This window comes from Oncorhynchus keta, chromosome 3, assembly GCF_023373465.1.
Source record: "Oncorhynchus keta strain PuntledgeMale-10-30-2019 chromosome 3, Oket_V2, whole genome shotgun sequence".
NCBI lineage: Eukaryota > Metazoa > Chordata > Actinopteri > Salmoniformes > Salmonidae > Oncorhynchus > Oncorhynchus keta.
In genome coordinates, this window is record NC_068423.1 from 8,662,919 (window position 1) to 8,683,391 (window position 20,473).

At 39.4% G+C, this 20,473-nt stretch overlaps 1 protein-coding gene across 1 annotated transcript in view; it reads left to right on the forward strand.

Moving 5' to 3' along the window:
• kcnc3b (potassium voltage-gated channel, Shaw-related subfamily, member 3b) overlaps window positions 1-12,116 on the forward strand; it is a 75,721-nt gene extending 63,605 nt beyond the window's left edge. The window contains exon 5 of the mRNA XM_035746897.2: window positions 5,823-12,116. Within this exon, the coding sequence (XP_035602790.1) occupies window positions 5,823-5,836 (14 nt within the window). The 3' untranslated portion in view covers window positions 5,837-12,116. The remainder of the gene's footprint in view (window positions 1-5,822) is intronic.
• The last annotated feature ends 8,357 nt before the right edge of the window (window positions 12,117-20,473 follow it).

Below are 20,473 nucleotides of genomic sequence, written 5' to 3' on the forward strand. Positions count from 1 at the left end.
TCTATAGGCTGCAATGTCAATCTAGGAACACATACAAGCTAGCTAGATTTACCTAGCTACACCTGCAAAGCAATGCTTGTCAATGAAATGGTGAATATTGAATAAGCACATAACTGTATCTACACGTGAATATATATTAAAGTCACCTGAAATTCATTTTTCGATGTATACTTTGTCTGTGGGGAAGAGGCAAGCTTGGATGTGATTTGCCAAATTGGATTTAGCCTGATCCAGATGGTTATTTTAATAGTTTATTACTAATGCTATAAACCCCATGTGTCTGTGAATATGCTAAGAGGGGAATTGTACAACATTCTCAGTTTCATTTCCATAACTGTTAATCATTATGTCGTATTTAAACTGTCATGTTTATGTGGGTTATTTGAATTCATGTAAAAAAAAAGCAACATATGCAACTCAGCTGAAATGATCTTAAACATTCAGTAAAATAGTTTACTTATGCTGGATGTATGCTATACATGGTCATATCTGCTTCTTTATGTACAGTTGAAGTCTGAAGTTTACACACACTTAGGTTGGAGTCCTTAAAACCTGTTTTTCAACCACTCCACACATTTCTTGTTAACAAACTATAGTTTTGGCAAGTCGGTTAGGACATCTACTTTGTGCGTGACACAAGTAATTTTTCCAACAATTGTTTACAGACAGATTATTTCACTTATAATTCACTGTATCACAATTCCAGTGGGCCAGAAGTTTACATACACTAAGTTGACTGTGCCTTTAAACAGCTTGGAAAATTCCAGAAAATGATGTTATGGCTTTAGAAGCTTCTGGTAAGCTAATTGACATCATTTGAGTCAATTGGAGGTGTACCTGTGGATGTATTTCAAGGCTGACCTTCAAACTCAGTGCTTGAATTGTTTGACATCATGGGAAAATCAAAAGAAATCAGCCAAGACCTCGGGAAAAAAATTGTAGACCTCCACAAGTCTGGTTCATCATTTGGAGCAATTTTCAAACGCCTGAAGGTACCACGTTCATCTCTACAAACAATAGTACACAAGTACAAACACCATGGGACCATGCTGCTATCATACCGCTCAGGAAGGAGACTCGTTCTGTCTCCTAGAGATTAACGTACTTTGGTGCGAAAAGTGCAAATAAATCCCAGAACAACAGCAAAGGACCTTGTGAAGATGCTGGAGGAAACAGGTATTAAAGTATGTATATCCACAGTAAAACGAGTCCTATAGTGACATAACCTGAAAGGCCGCTCAGCAAGGAAGAAGCCACTGCTCCAAAACCTCCATAAAAAAGCCAGACTACGGTTTGCAACCGCACATGGGGATAAAGATTGTACATTTGGAGCAATATCCTCTGGTCTGATGAAACAAAAATAGAACTGTGTGGCCATAATGACCATCGTTATGTTTGGAGGAAAAAGGCGGGGACTTGCAAGCCCGAAGAACACCATCCCAACCGTGAAGCACAGGGGTGGCAGAATCATGTTGTGGGGGTGGCAGAATAATGTTGTGGGGGTGGCAGCATCATGTTGTGGGGGTGATTTGCTGCAGGGGGGACTGGTGCACTTCACAAAATAGATCATGAGGAAGGAAAATTACGTGGATATATTGAAGCAACATCTGAAGACATCAGTCAGGAAGATAAAGCTTGGTCGCAAATGGGTCTTCCAAATGGTCAATGACTCCCAAGCATACTTCCAAAGTTATGGCAAAATAGCTTATGGACAACAAAGTCAAGGTATTGGAGTGGCCATCACAAAGCCCTGACCTCAATCTATAGAAAAATGTGGGCAGAACTGAAAAAGCTTGTGCGAGCAAGGAGCCCTACAAAGCTGATTCAGTTACACCAGCTCTGTCAGGAGGAATGGGCCAAAATTCACCCAACTTATAGTGGGAAGCTTGTGGAAGGCTACCCAAAACGTTTGACCCAAGTTAAACATTTTAAAGGCAATGCTACCAAATACTAATTAAGTGTATGTAAACTTCTGACCCACTGGGAATGTGATGAAAGAAATAAAAGCTGAAAGAAATCATTCTCTACTATTATTCTGACATTTCACATTCTTAAAATAAAGTGGTGATCCTAACTGATCTAAGACAGGGAATTGTCACTAGGATTAAAATGTCAGGAATTGTGAAAAACGGAGTTTAAATGTATTTGGCTAAGGTGTATGTAAACTTCTGACTTCAACTGTACATAGGAATGTAATATTTGAGAACTATACACACTTTGACACAAGGTAACTGTATGGTCAGTGATGAAAGACATGTACTGTGAAGGTAAAGCTTAAAACGGAAATAATACACTGAACAAAAATATAAACGCAACATGTAAAGTGTTGGTCCCATGTTTCATGAGCTGAAATAAAAGATCCCTGAAATGTTCCTTCCATATGCACAAAAAGCTTATTTCTCTCAAATGTTGTGCACAAATTTGTTTCCATTCCTGTTAGTGAGCATTTCATCCTTTGTCAAGATAATCCTGCCAGCTGATTAAATAGCATGATCATTACACAGGTGCACCTTGAGCAGGGGACAATAAAAGGCCACTCTAAAATGTGCGGTTTTGTACAATGCCACAGATGTTTCGAGTTTTGAGGGAGCACGCAATTGGCATGAATGTCCACCAGAGCTGTTTCCAGAGAATTGAATGTTAATTCTCTACCATAAGCTGCCTCCAACATCGTTTTAGAAAATGATTTCCAACCCGGCCTCACAACCGCAGACCACGTGTAACCATGCCAGACCTCCACATCCAGCTTCTTCACCTGCAAGATCCTCAGAGGGGACAGGGTGCTGAGTAGTATTTCTGTCTGTAATAAAGCCCTTTTGTGGGAAAAAAAAAACTCATTCTGATTGGCTGGGCCTGACTCCCGAGTGGGTGTGCCTGGCTCCCAAGTGGGTTGGCCTATGTCCTCCCAAGCCCACCCATGGCTGCGCCCCTGCCCAGTCATGTAAAATCCATATATTAGGGCCTAATGAATTTATTTAAGTTGACTGATTTCCTTAAATGAACTGTATCTCAGCAAAATCTGTGAAATTGTTGCATGTTGTATTTATACTTTTTGTTCAGTATATAAAGTTCCCACATTTTTTGGGGGAGTTTCCCTTTGATGGTAACATGTTACCTTTATAGCAGGGTAGTTCTTGAATTGCGGTGGCATTTGGGCATGGCATTTTGGATTATTATATATTTTTTTAAATGTATTTTGGTATTTCCCATTCTAAATCAACTACTATGGCAGCTTAATGACCACAAATATTTGTACCATTATGAATACACTGTGCCAGCAACAGGAGTAGTAAAACCAATGATGTTGATTGATTGATTAACACCAATTACACATTTTAGATCATTTAGGATGTTCTTAAATGAAAGCCACAGATGCTCAAATCTAAGGTCAGTAACCCTTTACATTTTTTAAACTAAAGTGATTTGATCAATTAATTTTTGTTCACAATGTAATTTCCCTTCATTTTAATTGACTAACACAAATGACACTTTTTACACCAAATTATCAATGGAATCCTAAAATATATGACACTAAATCACACTGTGATTAGCTAGTCATTTTCTTCGACAGAGACCCTCCTGCAATAACAGTTTGCCACTGGAGGAAATGCTCAAGGTCATTGTATATCTTTAAAATTACGGATTTTCAAGGGCAGTAAACACTACTTCCATAGCATTTATGGAAACACACACAAAATAGGGATTTAATAGCCTTTGATTTTCTATCTATACAATATCTTAAATACTTTTGGATGCTTTCTAGCATTCAAAACAATAGATAGATATGGCTGAATCACAAAAACATGTTACTACAACTTTACAACTTTAAACATGTTACTACAATCCATTGCTTGGATAAGCCATTTTTCTTGACATAAGTACTTTAACAATGCATAAACATAACATTTTGCAGTATAAAGGACTTGCATTATGTTTTATCATTGATAATCAGTTAAATTTGAACAAAAACATGTATGATGTGTTCCTATTTGTAATTTGAAAGTGTTTTTCATGTTTGAAATAGCAAGGGACTTAATTGCCACCGCAATTCAAGAATGACCCAGCAAGTTTTTCAATCCCTATAAAAATAGATATGGTGATAAAGGGCATCCTTGTCTTACACCTCTCGATGATGTACTCTTTTTTAAAAATACATAATTTATTGACTTGATTTTATACTTAATGATTATCTCTTTTAGTTTTGGCCTCATTTCTTCGCTCACTTTAATTCCAATCAGCTTTTCGCTTATGAATTTCAGGATATATAAACACCTACAGTAGATGATTTATGAGTTGACATGCCTCCTCAAACTGTGCTGTTATGTTTGAAACCTGCTAGTAGTTTATGAAAAATGCAGGAGCCAACAGACCCAATAGAATAATCATAAATTGTGAATGTAGCAGCGTGTTGAATTAGTAAAAAGGATGACATCATTCAGTTTTATGAATATAAACTAAACAAAAATAACATCAATGAATAGCAGGATATTTATGTGGATACTTGCACGTTTTCCTGGAGAAAACTTTAACCAGCTATTTTTCAGTCGACATTGACAGATGAAGAGAGATGGAATGAAGATCAGTTTGAGAAGAGACATTCTAAGTGTGAGAGAATGTTGTGTAATTTGTGGTGAGACTATATAAGAATTTCTTAACACATCCATATGCAATGCATTATGCTCTTATGAGAAACACAAACATATTTGAAATAACAGGTAATGCCACAACATTACCAGTTGCTACCACACATGTATTTATACTTACTTTATTCATGTTAATTTACTAGATTCCCAAGGTATTATGCAGGGCTTATAAAGATGATATGAAGTTCTAATATAGTGTTGAGTCTACTCTGATGTACAGTGCCTGTCCTGTTGACATAAGATTGTGTTAGTGTAGTTTTCTTCATTAATATGATATGTGTATGTGTGTCTGTCTGTCTTGTCTGTGTCTGTCTTGAAAGTGTTGTGCCATTTGTGTCTCACACACACACACACACACACACACACACACACACACACACACACACACACACACACACACACACACACACACACACACACACACACACACACACACACACAAACAAACAAACAAACAAACAAACAAACAAACAAACAAACAAACAAACAAACAAACAAACAAACAAATACATACAGTACAAACAAACACATACAATTCTACAATACCCCTCCCCCTCACACACACACACACTAACACACACAAGATGTCATGTTGGTCAATATTTTTTTTCAACAAAAAAAAAGGTATATAATGCAAAGTGAAGATTGAATGTGTGTACAGTAGTTTGACTGGAGAGTGGATTGGTTGGTTGGTTGGGTGATGGTGTCATTGGATGTAACGTGTGACTGCAAATAAATCTGTCACCTGTAGTAGTTGCAGGTGAAGGTACATCGTTAATGTAGAGAAATGCCCCCAATGTGTGTAAAATGTCCTTGATGTCTATAGAATTGTAATTTATAGTACAATATATGTCCATTTTACTCTCACATGCACAGTAAACCTGCAGCATCCAGGTAAAGCAGATCCCACATCATTTCATATTGTCAATTATGTATAAGTTACATTTAATATGACCTAGGAATATATGTAATACTATGTTGATATACATTTAGGTAAATGAGTAACAGTTGGGGGCCTTATTTGTCCTTTTATACTCAGAAATACATTAATAAACTACTGTATTGGTAGCATGCTAATTTCTAATGCTACGACTGCCAAATGTAAAACCTTTCTTCATTGTAATCCTATTCAATCTTAAAGTGTACAAAATTAACAGCTGCTTATTCTTGTCTTTGCAGTGTTAAGTTTCTAGCAATTTCTCTGACGAAGACATACTGAGTCAGTTAATCAGAAATGAGCGGAGGGAGCCACTTTAACCAAGACGTGTGACACGGATGGACAGTTAAAAGGCATATCTTTGGCGTGACGAGAGAGAGAGAGAGACCAGAGGGAGATCAAGATAAACACGAGGTTGGATCTTTACGTTGTTACCAAAGCAGCCTCTTGGAAACTCCGGCCACACTTTTGAAGACTGTCTGACAGATCACATTGACGACTGACTGAGCATTGCACTGACACACTCGGAGAGAAAAGGACTCCTACTGCAACATTCCAGAAGACATTATATTGTGACGCTCAACCATCTCACAGTACAGTGACCAATAACCGACTGCAGTGCTGATCTACTGAGAAACTTAGAGAATCAATTAATTATCACTCACCTATAAACGAGCGACCAGGTCTAACTAACTATGTAGCATCTCTGCTAACACTGTAGCATTTGTTAGCTGGGAAAATAACATCATGACCTTATCCATTGACAGTTTTGAACAGAGCGATGCGGAAAGACGCACTAAATGAAAACTTGACATGCCGTTTTCCTCTTGTGTTATTTCCTTTTTACAAGAAACTATTGTACATGAGAGACAAAGACAAGTCGCCCTCGAACTGTTCTTTTTGTTTTTGGGACTAAAATGTGCGAGAGCAACTGAATCCGTTGCAGGTTAAATGAACCAGAGAACTGAATTTGGACGTTTGATAATATATCTGTTCTCCCACCTCATGAAGGTGTTCATGACATGTAGTTTACGTCTCCCATGAATTTCCATCCAATCTGGAAAGACGATGCCAGGCCCTCAACATAGTGTACTGCGTCCATGTGATAGAAGTACTACGTACATATGATAGAAGTACATAGATGACCATACCAAAATGGATGTAGCATCAACAGAGGACCAATTAGTACTCTATCCCCCCCCCCCCTGCAAAATAATTATTGCTGAACAAGACTCTCTCTGTCTCTCACGTACTGACTTTGAAATCCACGTGGCATACTGTACCAAAGGTCCTATGCATGCACTCGCTGTATGACTTGCCTATAAAGTAACAACAGTATGGGCTGCTATGGGATGAACATTCCATATATCTAGTGCAAAGCTTTGAACTGCCCTTGACACCTTCATTATCGCCTCGCTTTGGTACAAACGTGCAAGCTGGAAATGCCACTCGCGCGTGTGTGTATATAACAGAGGTAATTCCTGAGTATATTTTAAAACATATTTAATTGAATTATATTTATTACAATTACATTCCTCTTGAACAAACAAAAAAATACTTCATGAACGTATGCGTATGACAGACACTGGTATCGGTCACTATAAATTGACTAATTTACCTGCTGCTCAAATCAATCATGAGTAGAGCACAGACTGACTAAAGGTCAAGTCCCATGCACAGACCTGCCAACAGGAGGAATAAGGTTCTAACTTAAATACAGCACAGAGGAGGCCTCCATAATAAGGATACCTTGAAGTCACATCAAAGTGTATCAGGTGGGGGAAAAAGTCCTCTGCTGTGGTTTTTACAAGGAACTAAACATGCACATAATACTATTATTATTATATCAGATGCATATATACTGCCAATGAGGAACATACGTCCCCTTATGCTTATACTGCCCCCCTCCCCAGACGCATATACTTCCCTCATCTCTCTCTTGTTTCCCTTGCTGCCAAGCAATGACCAATGACTGCTTCAGGGTTAAGTCAAGCCTCCAACAAGATAGCGATGCCCTCCAAATGAGACCATTAGTAAAGTAAAACGGAGGAGAAATGGACCAAGGACGTGTACAAAGAGAACAAATCTATATTTTGATAAACAAATCAGCTATCCATGGCTTCAGACGGAGAAGGAGCACCAACTGAAAACAGGGTCAAAATGCCATTGGGAAAAGCAGTTGCAAACGTCTGTGAATATCATGAAAACCTATATCGGAACTGGTTTGGCAAAAAAAGGAAGAGAAAAGTAGAGGAATAATAATATATGAGAATTACGTTTTTGGAATGTTGGTGTGGTGGTTTGACATGAGCGACTGTGTTTCAACAATAAAGAGAATAATGGAGAGAGTCACATGAGTGAGAGAAAGCTATGGGGGCGGCCCGGAGTGGGGACTGCCCGGAGTGGATGGGGCCCGGAGTGGAGAAGGCCCGGAGTGGGTGGGGCCCGGAGTAGGGACGGCCCGAAGCGGGTGGGGCCCAGAGTGGGGACGGCCCGGAGTAAGGGGACGCTGTACTAAACAATGAAGAAGGAAAAAAAAGAAAATGCATTTTTGTAACTTTGTTTACCAGCATGACTACCCTGCATGACTGTCTTTTCTGCAAGCCCTTTGTTGAAGACAAGGGTCCTAGAGATACAACAAAAAAACACATATATAAAAGAATTATTTAAAAAATGTTATATGCAATTAATATATATGAAAAAAAAGATTATAATGAAAGAGAAGAGCTATATTTTGTTTTGAAAAAGTAAAAAATGTGAAAATTGAAACATGTATGTTTGCAAAATACACACTGAACTATGTTTTGTTAGATGAAATCTCTCTGCTACTACTGCCCCACATTCATTCATTCAATTTTATTGACCTCTGCAGTACTGTCGGCTTTTATTAAGCCGTACTTAAGTGTTTGTTGCTTCTTGTTTCATTTTTGTTTTTCATTCTCTAGCCAGTTATAATTATATCTAAAATGAGCAGTTAAGGGTTAATTTCACTCTTCATTTTTGAGAAGTGATCTTAGTCCTTTTCATCGATTCAAAAACTCAATGTTTCCCTTCCTTGAATCATTTTCACCACCACTGTAGCAGCCATTTTAAATCGATAGCGCTCCATACTGTATGTTTGAAGGGTGTATACATTACAAATATTCAATGTTTGCTTTTATTTGTTGTTGAGAATAATAGACAATTTGTCATATGATTGTAGCAGGGCAAATTGATACCATGGATGGTTACCTTCTATGCCCGTTTGGATAAGTTTGTAACCGTTTGCTTTTGGAAGTGGCTGGGTGGTTATGTTCTGGGGAAGGCAGTCTTCTTCCATCAGTCCTCAGGGGAGAGACGGTGAAAAGGGGTTTAGGCCGGGATTTAATCTGATCAGCGGTAGATCCGTGTTATAGTGCGCTTGAGATTTAAAGGTCATTTCCAATTGAGCCGTGAACACGGTCTCCGCGAACGTGGGAACGTTGCCTTTAAAAGGTGCATAGCTGACAAAGTGCGATTGGATTGAATCGCAGACTTTGGCCCGGGGTTCAAACGAATGCAGATGAATGACCTGTGCACTGCGATTGATTTTTTAAAGGCGATTTAAACTGTTTGAGTCGACATCTGTGTCTTTTGAAGTCAATTGCTGTGCTGGATTGAATCCAGGGCCTTAGTTAGTTATCCAATAAAGTGCAATATCTGTTCATGAGAGAGAGAGGTCGGTCAAGAGAGATTTGTTACTAGTCGAGAGATTTCAGGTTTGCATGAAACAAACTGCCATTCCAAAGTTGTGTCTGTTTTAAAAGAGACTCAGGTGTGTCGGTGGTTGGTGTGGATTTAGGTGGTTTGCTATTTTCCGTATATAATAAATTCTAGTATATAGATAAAATTACGTGAACACCTTACAGTGACGTGAAACGCATGCATTGTGACTTGATTGTCGATCTCCCGAGGGAACGCGGTCTCGCCATATCCCAAGCTCCTTTGTTGTGTGTCATGAAACCAGTCCTGATGTTATGAACACTGTGCCGTGTCGTAGAGCAGCAACGTCTTCCTCGGAGAGACAACTGAACACTACACACACTCTCAGTGTCAGCATGGGTGTGTAGAGGTAGCTTGTCCTTGTTGTTAGGTGGTCAGGTCTTGCATTCGTTCGTCATCCATTCGAGAACCATCCAGCTGATAGTCGTCGACGGGCAGCAGCTCACGGTAGCATTACGTAATGTTATAACACGCTTCATACACGTTATAACATGTTATATCACACTTCATACAAAGACCCAGAGCTTCCAAACTGATGTCATTGAAGTACTTTAAAATGGAGGGGTGAGATTGAAAGAACCAGTGGCCACTACTGTGAAAGTTGGGTAGGTGTAGAAATGTGTATTTCACTAGAGTTCCCCACTGTTGAACAGGTTGGGTGAATGTTGGTTTTCCAGACACTATCTTTAATAACAGTGGCTTTCTCTTGAGGGTGTAAGCCCTGGCAGGTCCAGGATCAGCCCAGGCAGCTGTAAAAAAAAAGAAGAAGGTATCTCTGTCCATCCCTAATCATGCATTCTAATTGGACTATCACCACTAGACTAGACTTAAATTAATGAACTACGGAGGCTACTCACTTATTTAGTTCAATCTATGTTAGTTTTTGCAGGGTCTACAATGTTGTCCACTTTCCCGCGAAAATTAGTCCGTAATATTTTTCTTCTTCCTCAATGTGTTTTGTTCACTTTTTCCTTTCAAACTATGATTTCAGGATTTTTTTAGAAGGCATTAAGCCACTTAGGCTTTGGGGGTCGCGAACTGTAGTGTTGATAAATATTCCAGGGGTAAACTTCCAGTAACCACGGTTCGTGAACTGAACACACTCGCAAATTCCCAAGAATTTTAGATATTTTTGGGGTGGTTATGTTATAATATAGCACAGTATTGTTAATACGTTCTCTGTTATTGACTGATGAGTATTACATTCCTTTTTTATTATTATTATATATATAAAAAAAATACATGTGACTGCCCACTTCAGGCTAAAAACAAGATGTCTTTTTTTCCTTCTCGTTTTCTATTGCACAATACTGCTATTTGATTTAACAATGTTGAACACAATGGGTTACAGTGTTAAGAGTGCTAAGTCTGTTTTATGTTCCATTTACAAAATGCCTTTTTAAAAATATATAACCAAGGGATATGCGTAGATATGGACTTCATAACCAATCCTCAGCAACAGCTACTGTAGATGACACATTATGTGAGATTCACCCACACCTGCAACGAGTTAAGTGACTTGAACATATCCACTCGTGGTATTTATGAAGTCCTTATTTACCCTCACCGATCCCTTTTGTATACCTGGATGATCTACTTATGTATTTCATGTACTATCAACCATTTTTTTGTGTGATAGAAACCAGAGACAACTATGCGGTTTAACTACGTGTATGGGTATACTATGGGTATGGATAAATACATTGCCAAGCTAGTTTAGAGTTGTAAGTTGTCCCTAAGAAAACAAACAACTAACTCTTACCCTAATGCAGTTGTATTACCTCAACACATAGTATAATGACAGACAGAGAAACATAGATATACCTATTGAACCTACTGTATCATACCCATATGGATATATACAGACACAACTTAAAGGCAAATACAGTAACACTTTATAATAACTCACGAACAAGCCATTAGAAATGATGATACATGTTACTGAAATGCTTGCAAATAAAACAAAATGTAAAAAACGTGTTTATTAATAGTATGTATACTACTTACATAGTTGAATGCGTATACTTGAAAGTTGTTATTAAGGGTTCACCACAAACTCATTAAAGACATATTATTACCTGTGGACCCTCAGTTCACGCATGGCCTTGAGTTGAAATATTGACAGACATATGTAAACCTAGTCATCAGCATTCCAAAGACAAAATGTATCTCATTTTTTCACAACACTTTGTAAAAACAGACTTAGGGGTTATTGTTTGTTGCCATGGTAGGAGAATGACTAGGAGAAAAGAAGTGGTTACTGGAACACATGGTTGAGACTAATGCTGTATTTTATTTTTGAAATGTTGGAAACACAAAAGTATTATTCATCAAGAAACTGTATAAAGTATATTTATTTCGATGGAATGTTCACGATCTATCTTTTTATATTTTGAAGAATAAAAATAGAAACATATCAATAAAGGATCATAATTGCACATCATTTCGACTATTGAGACTTACAATGTATGAATGTCAAAGCGATCTAATGTGAACAGAAATCTCCTTAGCAGCTTGAACGAATAAATGATTAAAGTCATGAACTGCTTTTTCAAAGACACTCAATTGCTTCAAATCATTGAAATGAACTTCAAATAAATGAAAAATATTTCAAATCAATAGTGTTGTTTGCATTATGTCTGCGTCAACACTTTAATATTGTATCGATCATCATAACTACAACGCTTTCAGAAAATATTCACACCCCTTGACTTTTCCACATTTTGTTCTTTTACAGCCTGAATTTAAAATGAATTAAATTGAGTTTTATTTGTCACGGGCCTACACACAATACCCCATAATGTCCAAGTGGAATTGTTTTTCAAGATGTTTACAAATGAATTAAAAATGAAAATCTGAAATGTCTTGAGTCAATAAGTATTCAACCCTTTAGTTATGGCAAGTCTAAATAAAAATGTGCTTAACAAGTCAGACAATAGGTTGCATGGACACACTCTGTGACCAATAATAGTGTTAAATATGATTTTTGAACTACCTCATCTTTGTGTCCCTCACGTACAATTATTTGTAAGGTCCCTCAGTCGAGCAATGAATTTCAAAGCACCGATTCAACCACAAAGACCAGTAAGGTTTTCCAATGCTTTGCAAAAGGCAGCTATTGGTATATGGGTAAAAAAAAAAGCAGACATTGAATATCCCTTTGAGATTGGTGAAGTTGTTAATTCAACTTTGGATGATGTATCAATACACCCAGTCACAACAAAGACACAGGCGTCCTTCCTAACTCAGTTGCTGAAGAGAAAGGAAACCGCTCTGGGATTTCATCACGAGGCCAATGGTGATTTTAAATCAGTTACAGAGTTTAATGTGCGTGATAGGAGAACACTGAGGATGGAGCAACAACATATTAGTTACTCCACAATACTAACCTAAATGATAGAGTGAAAATAAGGAAGCCTGTACAGAATACAGATATTACAAAACATGCATCCTGTTTGAAACAAGGCACTAAAGTAATACTGCAAAGAATATGGCAAAGCAATTCACTTTTTGTCCTGAATACAAAGTGTTATGTTTGTGGCAAATCCAATACAACACAGTTTGAGTGACACTTTCCATATTTTCAAGCATAGTGGTGGCTGCATCATGTTATGGGTATGCTTGTAATCATTAAGGAATGAGGAGTTTTTCAGGATAAAAAAATAACTGGAATGAAGCTCAGCACAGGAAAAATCCTGGTTCAGTCTACTTTTCACCAGACACTGGGAGATGAATTCACCTTCTACACCGGAGTCGCTTACCAAAAATACACGGAATGTCCCGGAATGGCTGAGGTACAGTTTTGACTTAAATCTATTGTACTTGAAAATCTATGACAAGACCCGAAAATGGTTGTTTAGTAATGACCAACAACCAATTTGACCAACAACCAACTTGAAGAAGTATTGACTCAGGGGTGTGAATGCTTACAGTGCATTCTGAAAGTATTCAGACCCCTTGACTTTTTACACATTTTGATACGTTACGTTTGATACGTTTTTAGAAATGTTTGCAAAATTATGAAAAATAAAAAAATGAAATATTACATTTACATAAGTATTCAGATCCTTTACTCAGTACTTTATTGAAGCACCTTTGGCAGCGATTACAGCCTAGAGTCTTCTTCGGTAGGACACTACAAGCTTGGAATACCAATATTTGAGGAGTTTCTCCCATTCTTCTCTACAAATCCTCTCAAGCTCTGTCAGGTTGAATGGGCAGTGTCGCTGTACAGCTAATTTCAGGTCTCTCAAGAGATGTTCCATCGGGTTCAAGTCCGGACTCTGGCTGGGCCACTAAAGGACATTCAGAGACTTGTCCCGAAGTCACTCCTACGTTGTCTTGGCTGTGTACTTAGAGTCGTTGTCCTGTTGGAAAGTGAACCTCCACCCCAGTCTGTGGTCCTGAGCTCTCTGGAGCAGTTAAAAAAAAAATCAAGGATCTCTCTGTACTTTGCTCCGTTCATTTTCCCCTTGATCCTGACTAGTGGCTTCCGTCTGGCCACTTTGCCATAAAGGTCTGATTGGTGTAGTGCTGCAGACATGGTTGTTCTTCTGAAAAGTTCTCCCATCTCCACAGAGGAACTCTGGTGCTCTGTCAGAGTGACAATCGGGTTCTTGCTCACCTCCCCAGATTTCTCAGTTTGGCCAGGCGGTCAGCTCTAGGGAGAGTCTAGGTGGTTCCAAATTTCTTCAATTTAAGAATGATGGAGGCCACTGTGTTCTTGGGGACCTTCAATGCTGCAGAAATGTTTGGTACCCTTCCCCAGATCTGTGCCTTGACACAATCCTGTCTCGGAGCTCCACGAAAAATTCCTTTGACTGCATGGCTTGGTTTTTGCTCTGACATGCACTTTCACCTGTGGGACCTACTATAAATGTGTGTGTCTTTCCAAATCATGTCCAATCAATTGAATTTACCACAGATGGACTCCAATCTAGTTGTAGAAACATTTCAATGATGATCAATGGAAACAAGATGTACCTGAACTAAACTTTGCCTGAGTCCCATGGCAAAGGGTCCACAAAATGTGGAAAAAGTCAAGGGGTCTGAATACTTTCCGGATTACATATTTCTGTGTTTAATTTTTAATACATTTGCAAAGATTTCTAAAATTACGTTTTCACTTCGTCATTATGGGGTATTGGGTGAGATTTTCTTTTAATTCAACCCATTTTTAATTCAGGCTGTAAAACATCCAAAATGTGGAATAAGTCAAGGGGTATGAACACTTTCTGAAGGCACTGTATGATCAGTGTCTGTTTCATTTAAACGTGTGTGTTGCCCATTCCATGAGAAACAGAAACATTTCAAAACATAAATGAGTTTTATGTTGACTTCGTTTTAATGTTGAAGACATGGGGCTGAAGATATTTGTTGATGCACAAAAAAAAAAAAAAAATAGCATGACTTTAACATTATTCATGATAATACACAAAATCTGTAATATCAATTGAAATGTTTGGCACTCATAAGATATAAGAGAAGGTGCTTAAAGTAGATATTTCAGGCCATTTATATTCTTCATACACCAGATAAATGTTTTTTTTGTGACATTGTGTCAAGGGAATGTGTAGGTAGGCCTTTGCCAAATAACACAAAATGGACACGTTCTAAAATCACAGTCCAAAAATCTATACACCAGTGTTAACTGTATAATATCACATGACATTTCATCATAGTGTGGCTCAGAGCCATGTATCTCTATATATAACTCTGGTGTGGCAGAATACTCACTATCAAATGGCTGCAGCTGACATCACATGGACTACTGTGTCATTGCAAATAGACATATAGTACACTGAAGCCATATAAAATGTTTTCGTAACATTATGCCTATGTGTGTTACCGCAATTGACAATCCACGGAAAGATGAATGACCAATCGAGGACAAAAACAACACATAGGATGTCCATTCCATGAGAGAATCGTCCAGTCAAATCAAACTTTATTTGCCACACGCGCCGAATACAACAAGTGTGGGCTTTACCGTGAAATGCTTACTTACAAGCCCTTAACCAACAGTGCAGTTCAAGAAGAAGAAAATACTTTCCAAGTAGGCTAAAATAAAAAGTAGTAATAACAAATAACACAATAAGAATAACAATAATGAGGCTATATACAGGGGGCACCGGTACCGAGTCAGTGTGCGGGGGTACAGGCTAGTTGAGGTAATCTGTACATGTAGGTGGGGGCGAAGTGACTATGCATAGATAATAAACAAACAGCGAGTACCAGCAGTGGGGGGGTGACGATTTTTATGAATTATTCAGCAGTCTAATGGCTTGGGGGTAGAAGCTGTTGAGGAGCCTTTTGGTCCTAGACTTGGCCCTCCGTTACTGCTTGCCGTGCGGTAGAAGAGAAAACAGTCTATAACTTGGGTGACTGGAGTCTCTGACAATTTTATGGGCTTTCCTCTGATACCAGCTATTATATAGATCCTGGATGGGAGGAAGCTTGGCCCCAGTGATGTACTGGGCCGTTCGCACTACCCTCAGTAGCGTCTTACGGTCAGATGCCGAGCAGTTGCCATACCAGGTGGTGATGCAACTGGTCAGGATGCTCTTGATGGCTCTCATGATTCATCCTTTTAGTGTGCCAATACAATAAATCACACACATTAAGTGGGATAATTTGAGTGCTTGTTCAATATTACTAGATAACGTTACGGACTAAAAAGCAATCGGTGTGTGTTTGTGTGTGCAGGCCGCCTGAGCAAATGTCAGCAGGGGCCTTTTTCAGCTTTTACTGCAATGTGCCAATACACCACCCCCCTCAGGTGGTGAGATTTAGTCTTGGCCGTGAAGTCTGACTAGTAATTGAGATGGAAAACATTTTGTACAGTACCAAAGCACTACAAGAAATGAAACCTCTTTATCGTGACACCAGTTGACCATCAGGACACACCCCTGGCACAAGCCTGGGACACCCCTCCCTGGGAATTTCCTCACAACCGTTCTCTCAAAACAAGATGACCACATGTAGTTCCGCGTCTATCCGTTGGGTTTCAGTTCAGTTGAGGCAATGTTTGACTTTTACTATTACAGTGCATTTAAGAAGTATTCATACCCCTTCACTTTTCCCCAAAATAATTTACTTTACAGCCTTATTCTAAAATGGATTCAATCTACACACAATACCCCATCATGACAAAGCAAAAACAGGTTTTTAGACATTTTTGCAACTTTATTAAAAATAAAAAACGGAAATATTACATTTACATAAGTATTCAGACACTTTACTCAGTACTTTGTTGAAGCACCTTTGGCAGCGATTACAGCCTCAAGTCTTCTTGGGTATGACGCTACAAGCTTGGCACACTTGTATTTGGGGAGTTTCTCCTATTCTTCTCTACAGATCCTCTCCAGCTTTGTCAGACTGGATGGGGAGCGTCGCTGCTATTTTCAAATCTCTCCAGAGATGTTAGATCAGATTCAAGTCCGAGCTCTGCGTTGTCTTGGCTGTGTGCTTAGGGTTCTTGTCCTGTTGGAAGGTGAACCTTCAGCCCAGTCTGAGGTCCTGAGCGCTCTGGAGCAGGTTTTCATCAAGGATCTCTCTGTACTTTGCTTTGTTCATCTTTCCCTTGTTCCTGATTAGTCTCCCAGTCCCTGCTCCTGAAAAACATCCCCACAGCATGATGCTGCCACCAACATGCTTCACCGTAGGGATGATGCCAGGTTTCCTCCAGATGTGACACTTGGCATTCAGGCCAAATAGTTCAATCTTGGTTTCATCAGACCAGAGAATCTTATTTCTCATGGTCTGAGTCCTTTCGGTGTCTTTTGGCAAACTCCAAGCGGGTTGTCATGTGCCTTTTACTGAGGAGTGGCTTCCGTCTGGCCACTCTACCATAAAGGCCTGATTGGTGGAGTGCTGCAGAGATGGTTGTCCTTCTGGAAGGTTCTCCCATCTCCACAGAGGAACTCTGGAGCTCTGTCAGACCATCGGGTTCTTGGTCACCTCCCTGACCAAGGCCCTTCTCCCCCGATTGCTCAGTTTGGCTAGGCGGCCCGCTCTAGGAAGAGTCTTGGTGGTTCCAAACTTCTTCCATTTAAGAATGATGGAGACCACCGTGTTCTTGGGGACATTCAAAACTGCAGACATGTTTAAGTACCCTTCCCCAGATCTGTGCCTCGACACAATCTTGTCTCAGATCTCTATGGACAATTCCTTCAACCTCATGGCTTGGATTTTGCTCTGACATGCACTGTCAACTGTGGGACCTTAGACAGGTGTGTACCTTTCCAAATCATGTCCAATCACTTGAATGTATTTAAAATCATAAAGAGAATCGCACACTCTATGTATAAACTCCCAGTGATTTATTGGGTAAATCACGTTTCGGCATCACTGTACCTTCTTCGAAGAAGGCCTAATATACAATGGAATTGCTTACCAAGATGACATTGAATGTTCCTGAGTTACCAAGATGATGTGAGTGGCCTAGTTACAGTTCTGACTTAAATCAGCTTCAAAATCTATGGCAAGACTTGAAAACGACTGTCTAAAAACAACCAACTTGACCGTGCTGGAAGAATTTTTAAAAGAATAATGGTCAAGTATTGTACAGTCCAGGTGTGCAAAGCTCTAAGAGACTTACCCAGAAAGACTCACAGCTGTAATCACTGACAGTAATTCACTTTTTGTCCTGAATCCAAAGTGTTATGTTTGGGGCAAATCCAATACAACACATTACTGAGTACCAAGCTTCACAATTTCAAGCATAGTGGTGACTGCATCCAGTGGCAACATTTTGAGCCCAACAAAATAAAAATACAAATAAAACTTGTGTTGTATTGGTGTTAAATATGTTTTTTTTTTGTTGGGGGGTTGCCTTATTTGCATGGTATTTTGGCATTAATACATGTCACATGTCAGTTTGCAAACCATGTAAAAAAGATATACAGTGGGGCAAAAAAGTATTTAGTCAGCCACCAATTGTGCCAATTCTCCCACTTAAAAATATGAGAGAGGCCACTAATTATAATCATAGGTACACTTCAACTATGACAGACAAAATTAGAAAAAAAATCCAGAAATTCACATTGTAGGATTTTGAATGAATTTATTTGCAAATTATGGTGGAAAATAAGTATTTGGTCAATAACAAAAGTTTATCTCAATATTTTGTTATATACCCTTTGTTAGCAATGACAGAGGTCAAACGTCTTTACAAGGTTTTCACACACTGTGTCACGCCCTGGTCTAAGTATTTTGTGTTTTTCTTCATGTATTGGGTCAGGCCAGGGTGTGGCATGGAGTTTTTGTATTGTGGTGTGTTTTGTCTTGGGGTTTTGGTGTGTATGTATTTGGGATTGTAGCTAGTGGGGTTATCTAGCAAAGTCTATGGCTGTCTGGAGTGGTTCTCAATCAGAGGCCGGTGCTTATCGTTGTCTCTGATTGGGAAGCATATTTAGGCAGCCATATTCTTTGGTTGTACTGTGGGTGATTGTCCTGAGGTTCCTGTCTCTGTGGTTTGCACCAGATAGGGCTGTTTTTGGTTTTCTAAGTTTATTGTTTTTGTAGTGTTCATGTTTATCCGTGTTTATTAAACATGAGTCAATATAACCACGCTGTGTTTTGGTCCTCCTCTACTTCACCACAGGAAAACCCTGACACACTGCTGCTGGTATTTTGGCCCATTCCTCCATGCAGATCTCCTCTAGAGAAGTGATGTTTAGGGCTGTTGCTGGGCAACACGGACCTTCAACTCCCTCCAAAGATTTTCTATGGGGTTGAGATCTGGAGACTGGCTAGGCCACTCCAGGACCTTGAAATGCTTCTTACGAAGCCACTCCTTCATTGCCTGGGCGGTGTGCTTGGGATCATTGTCATGCTGAAAGACCCAAGCCACGTTTCATCTTCAATGCCCTTGCTGATGGAAGGAGGTTTTAACTCAAAATCTCACGATACATGGCCCATTCATTCTTTCCTTTACACGGATCAATCGTCCTGGTCCCTTTGCAGAAAAACAGCCCCAAAGCATGACATTTTCACCCCCATGCTTCACAGTAGGTATGGTGTTCTTTGGATGCAACTCAGCATTCTTTGTCCTCCAAACACGACAAGTTGAGTTTTTACCAAAAAGTTATATTTTGGTTTTATCTGACCATATGTCATTCTCCCAATCTTCTTCTGGATCATCCAAATGCTCTCTAGCAAACTTCAGACGGGCCTGGACATGTATTGGCTTAAGCAGGGGGACACGTCTGGCACTGCAGGATTTGAGTCCCTAGCGGCGTAGTGTGTTACTGATGGTAGGCTTTGTTACTTTGGTCCCAGCTCTCTGCAGGTCATTCACTAGGTCCCCCCGTGTGGTTCTGGGATTTTTTGCTCACTGTTATTGTGATCATTTTGACTCCACGGGGTGAGATCTTGCGTGGAGCCCCAGATCGAGGGAGATTATCAGTGGTCTTGTATGTCTTCCATTTCCTAATAATTGCTCCCACAGTTGATTTCTTCAAACCAAGCTGCTTACCTATTGCAGGTCTACAATTTTGTTTCTGGTGTCCTTTGACAGCTCTTTGGTCTTGGCCATAGTGGAGTTTGGAGTGTGACTGGTTGAGGTTGTGGACAGGTGTCTTTTATACTGATAACAAGTTCAAACAGGTGCCATTAATACAGGTAATGAGTGGAGGACAGAGGAGCCTCTTAAGAAGTTACAGGTCTGTGAGAGACAGAAATTTTGCTTGTTTGTAGGTGACCAAAAACGTATTTTCCACCATAATTTGCAAATAAATTCATTAAAATCCTACAATGTGATTTTCTGGATATTTTTTTTTCTCATTTTGTCTGTCATAGTTGAAGTGTACCTATGATGACAATTACAGGCCTCTCATCTTTTTAAGTGGGAGAACTTGCACAATTGATGGCTGACTAAATACTTTTTTGCCCCACTGTATATCATTGAGGTCATAAAGCCCCATACAGCGTAGGGGTTGGTAATGTTCTCTAGTTGCGCTGTGATTGGCTCAGTGTTCTGTCACTCGTGAGGACACTACGTCACCGCCAAATCTAAGGGGAGAGCTCGAAAATTCAAGCCCCTTGGGTGCTGCCATAGAGTTACATTAGAAGTGCCCATCCAAGAAAGCTCAAGGTTATTGGCCACAGATAAAATGACGTCATATCACGTTAAATCTACAGTAGCTTTTAT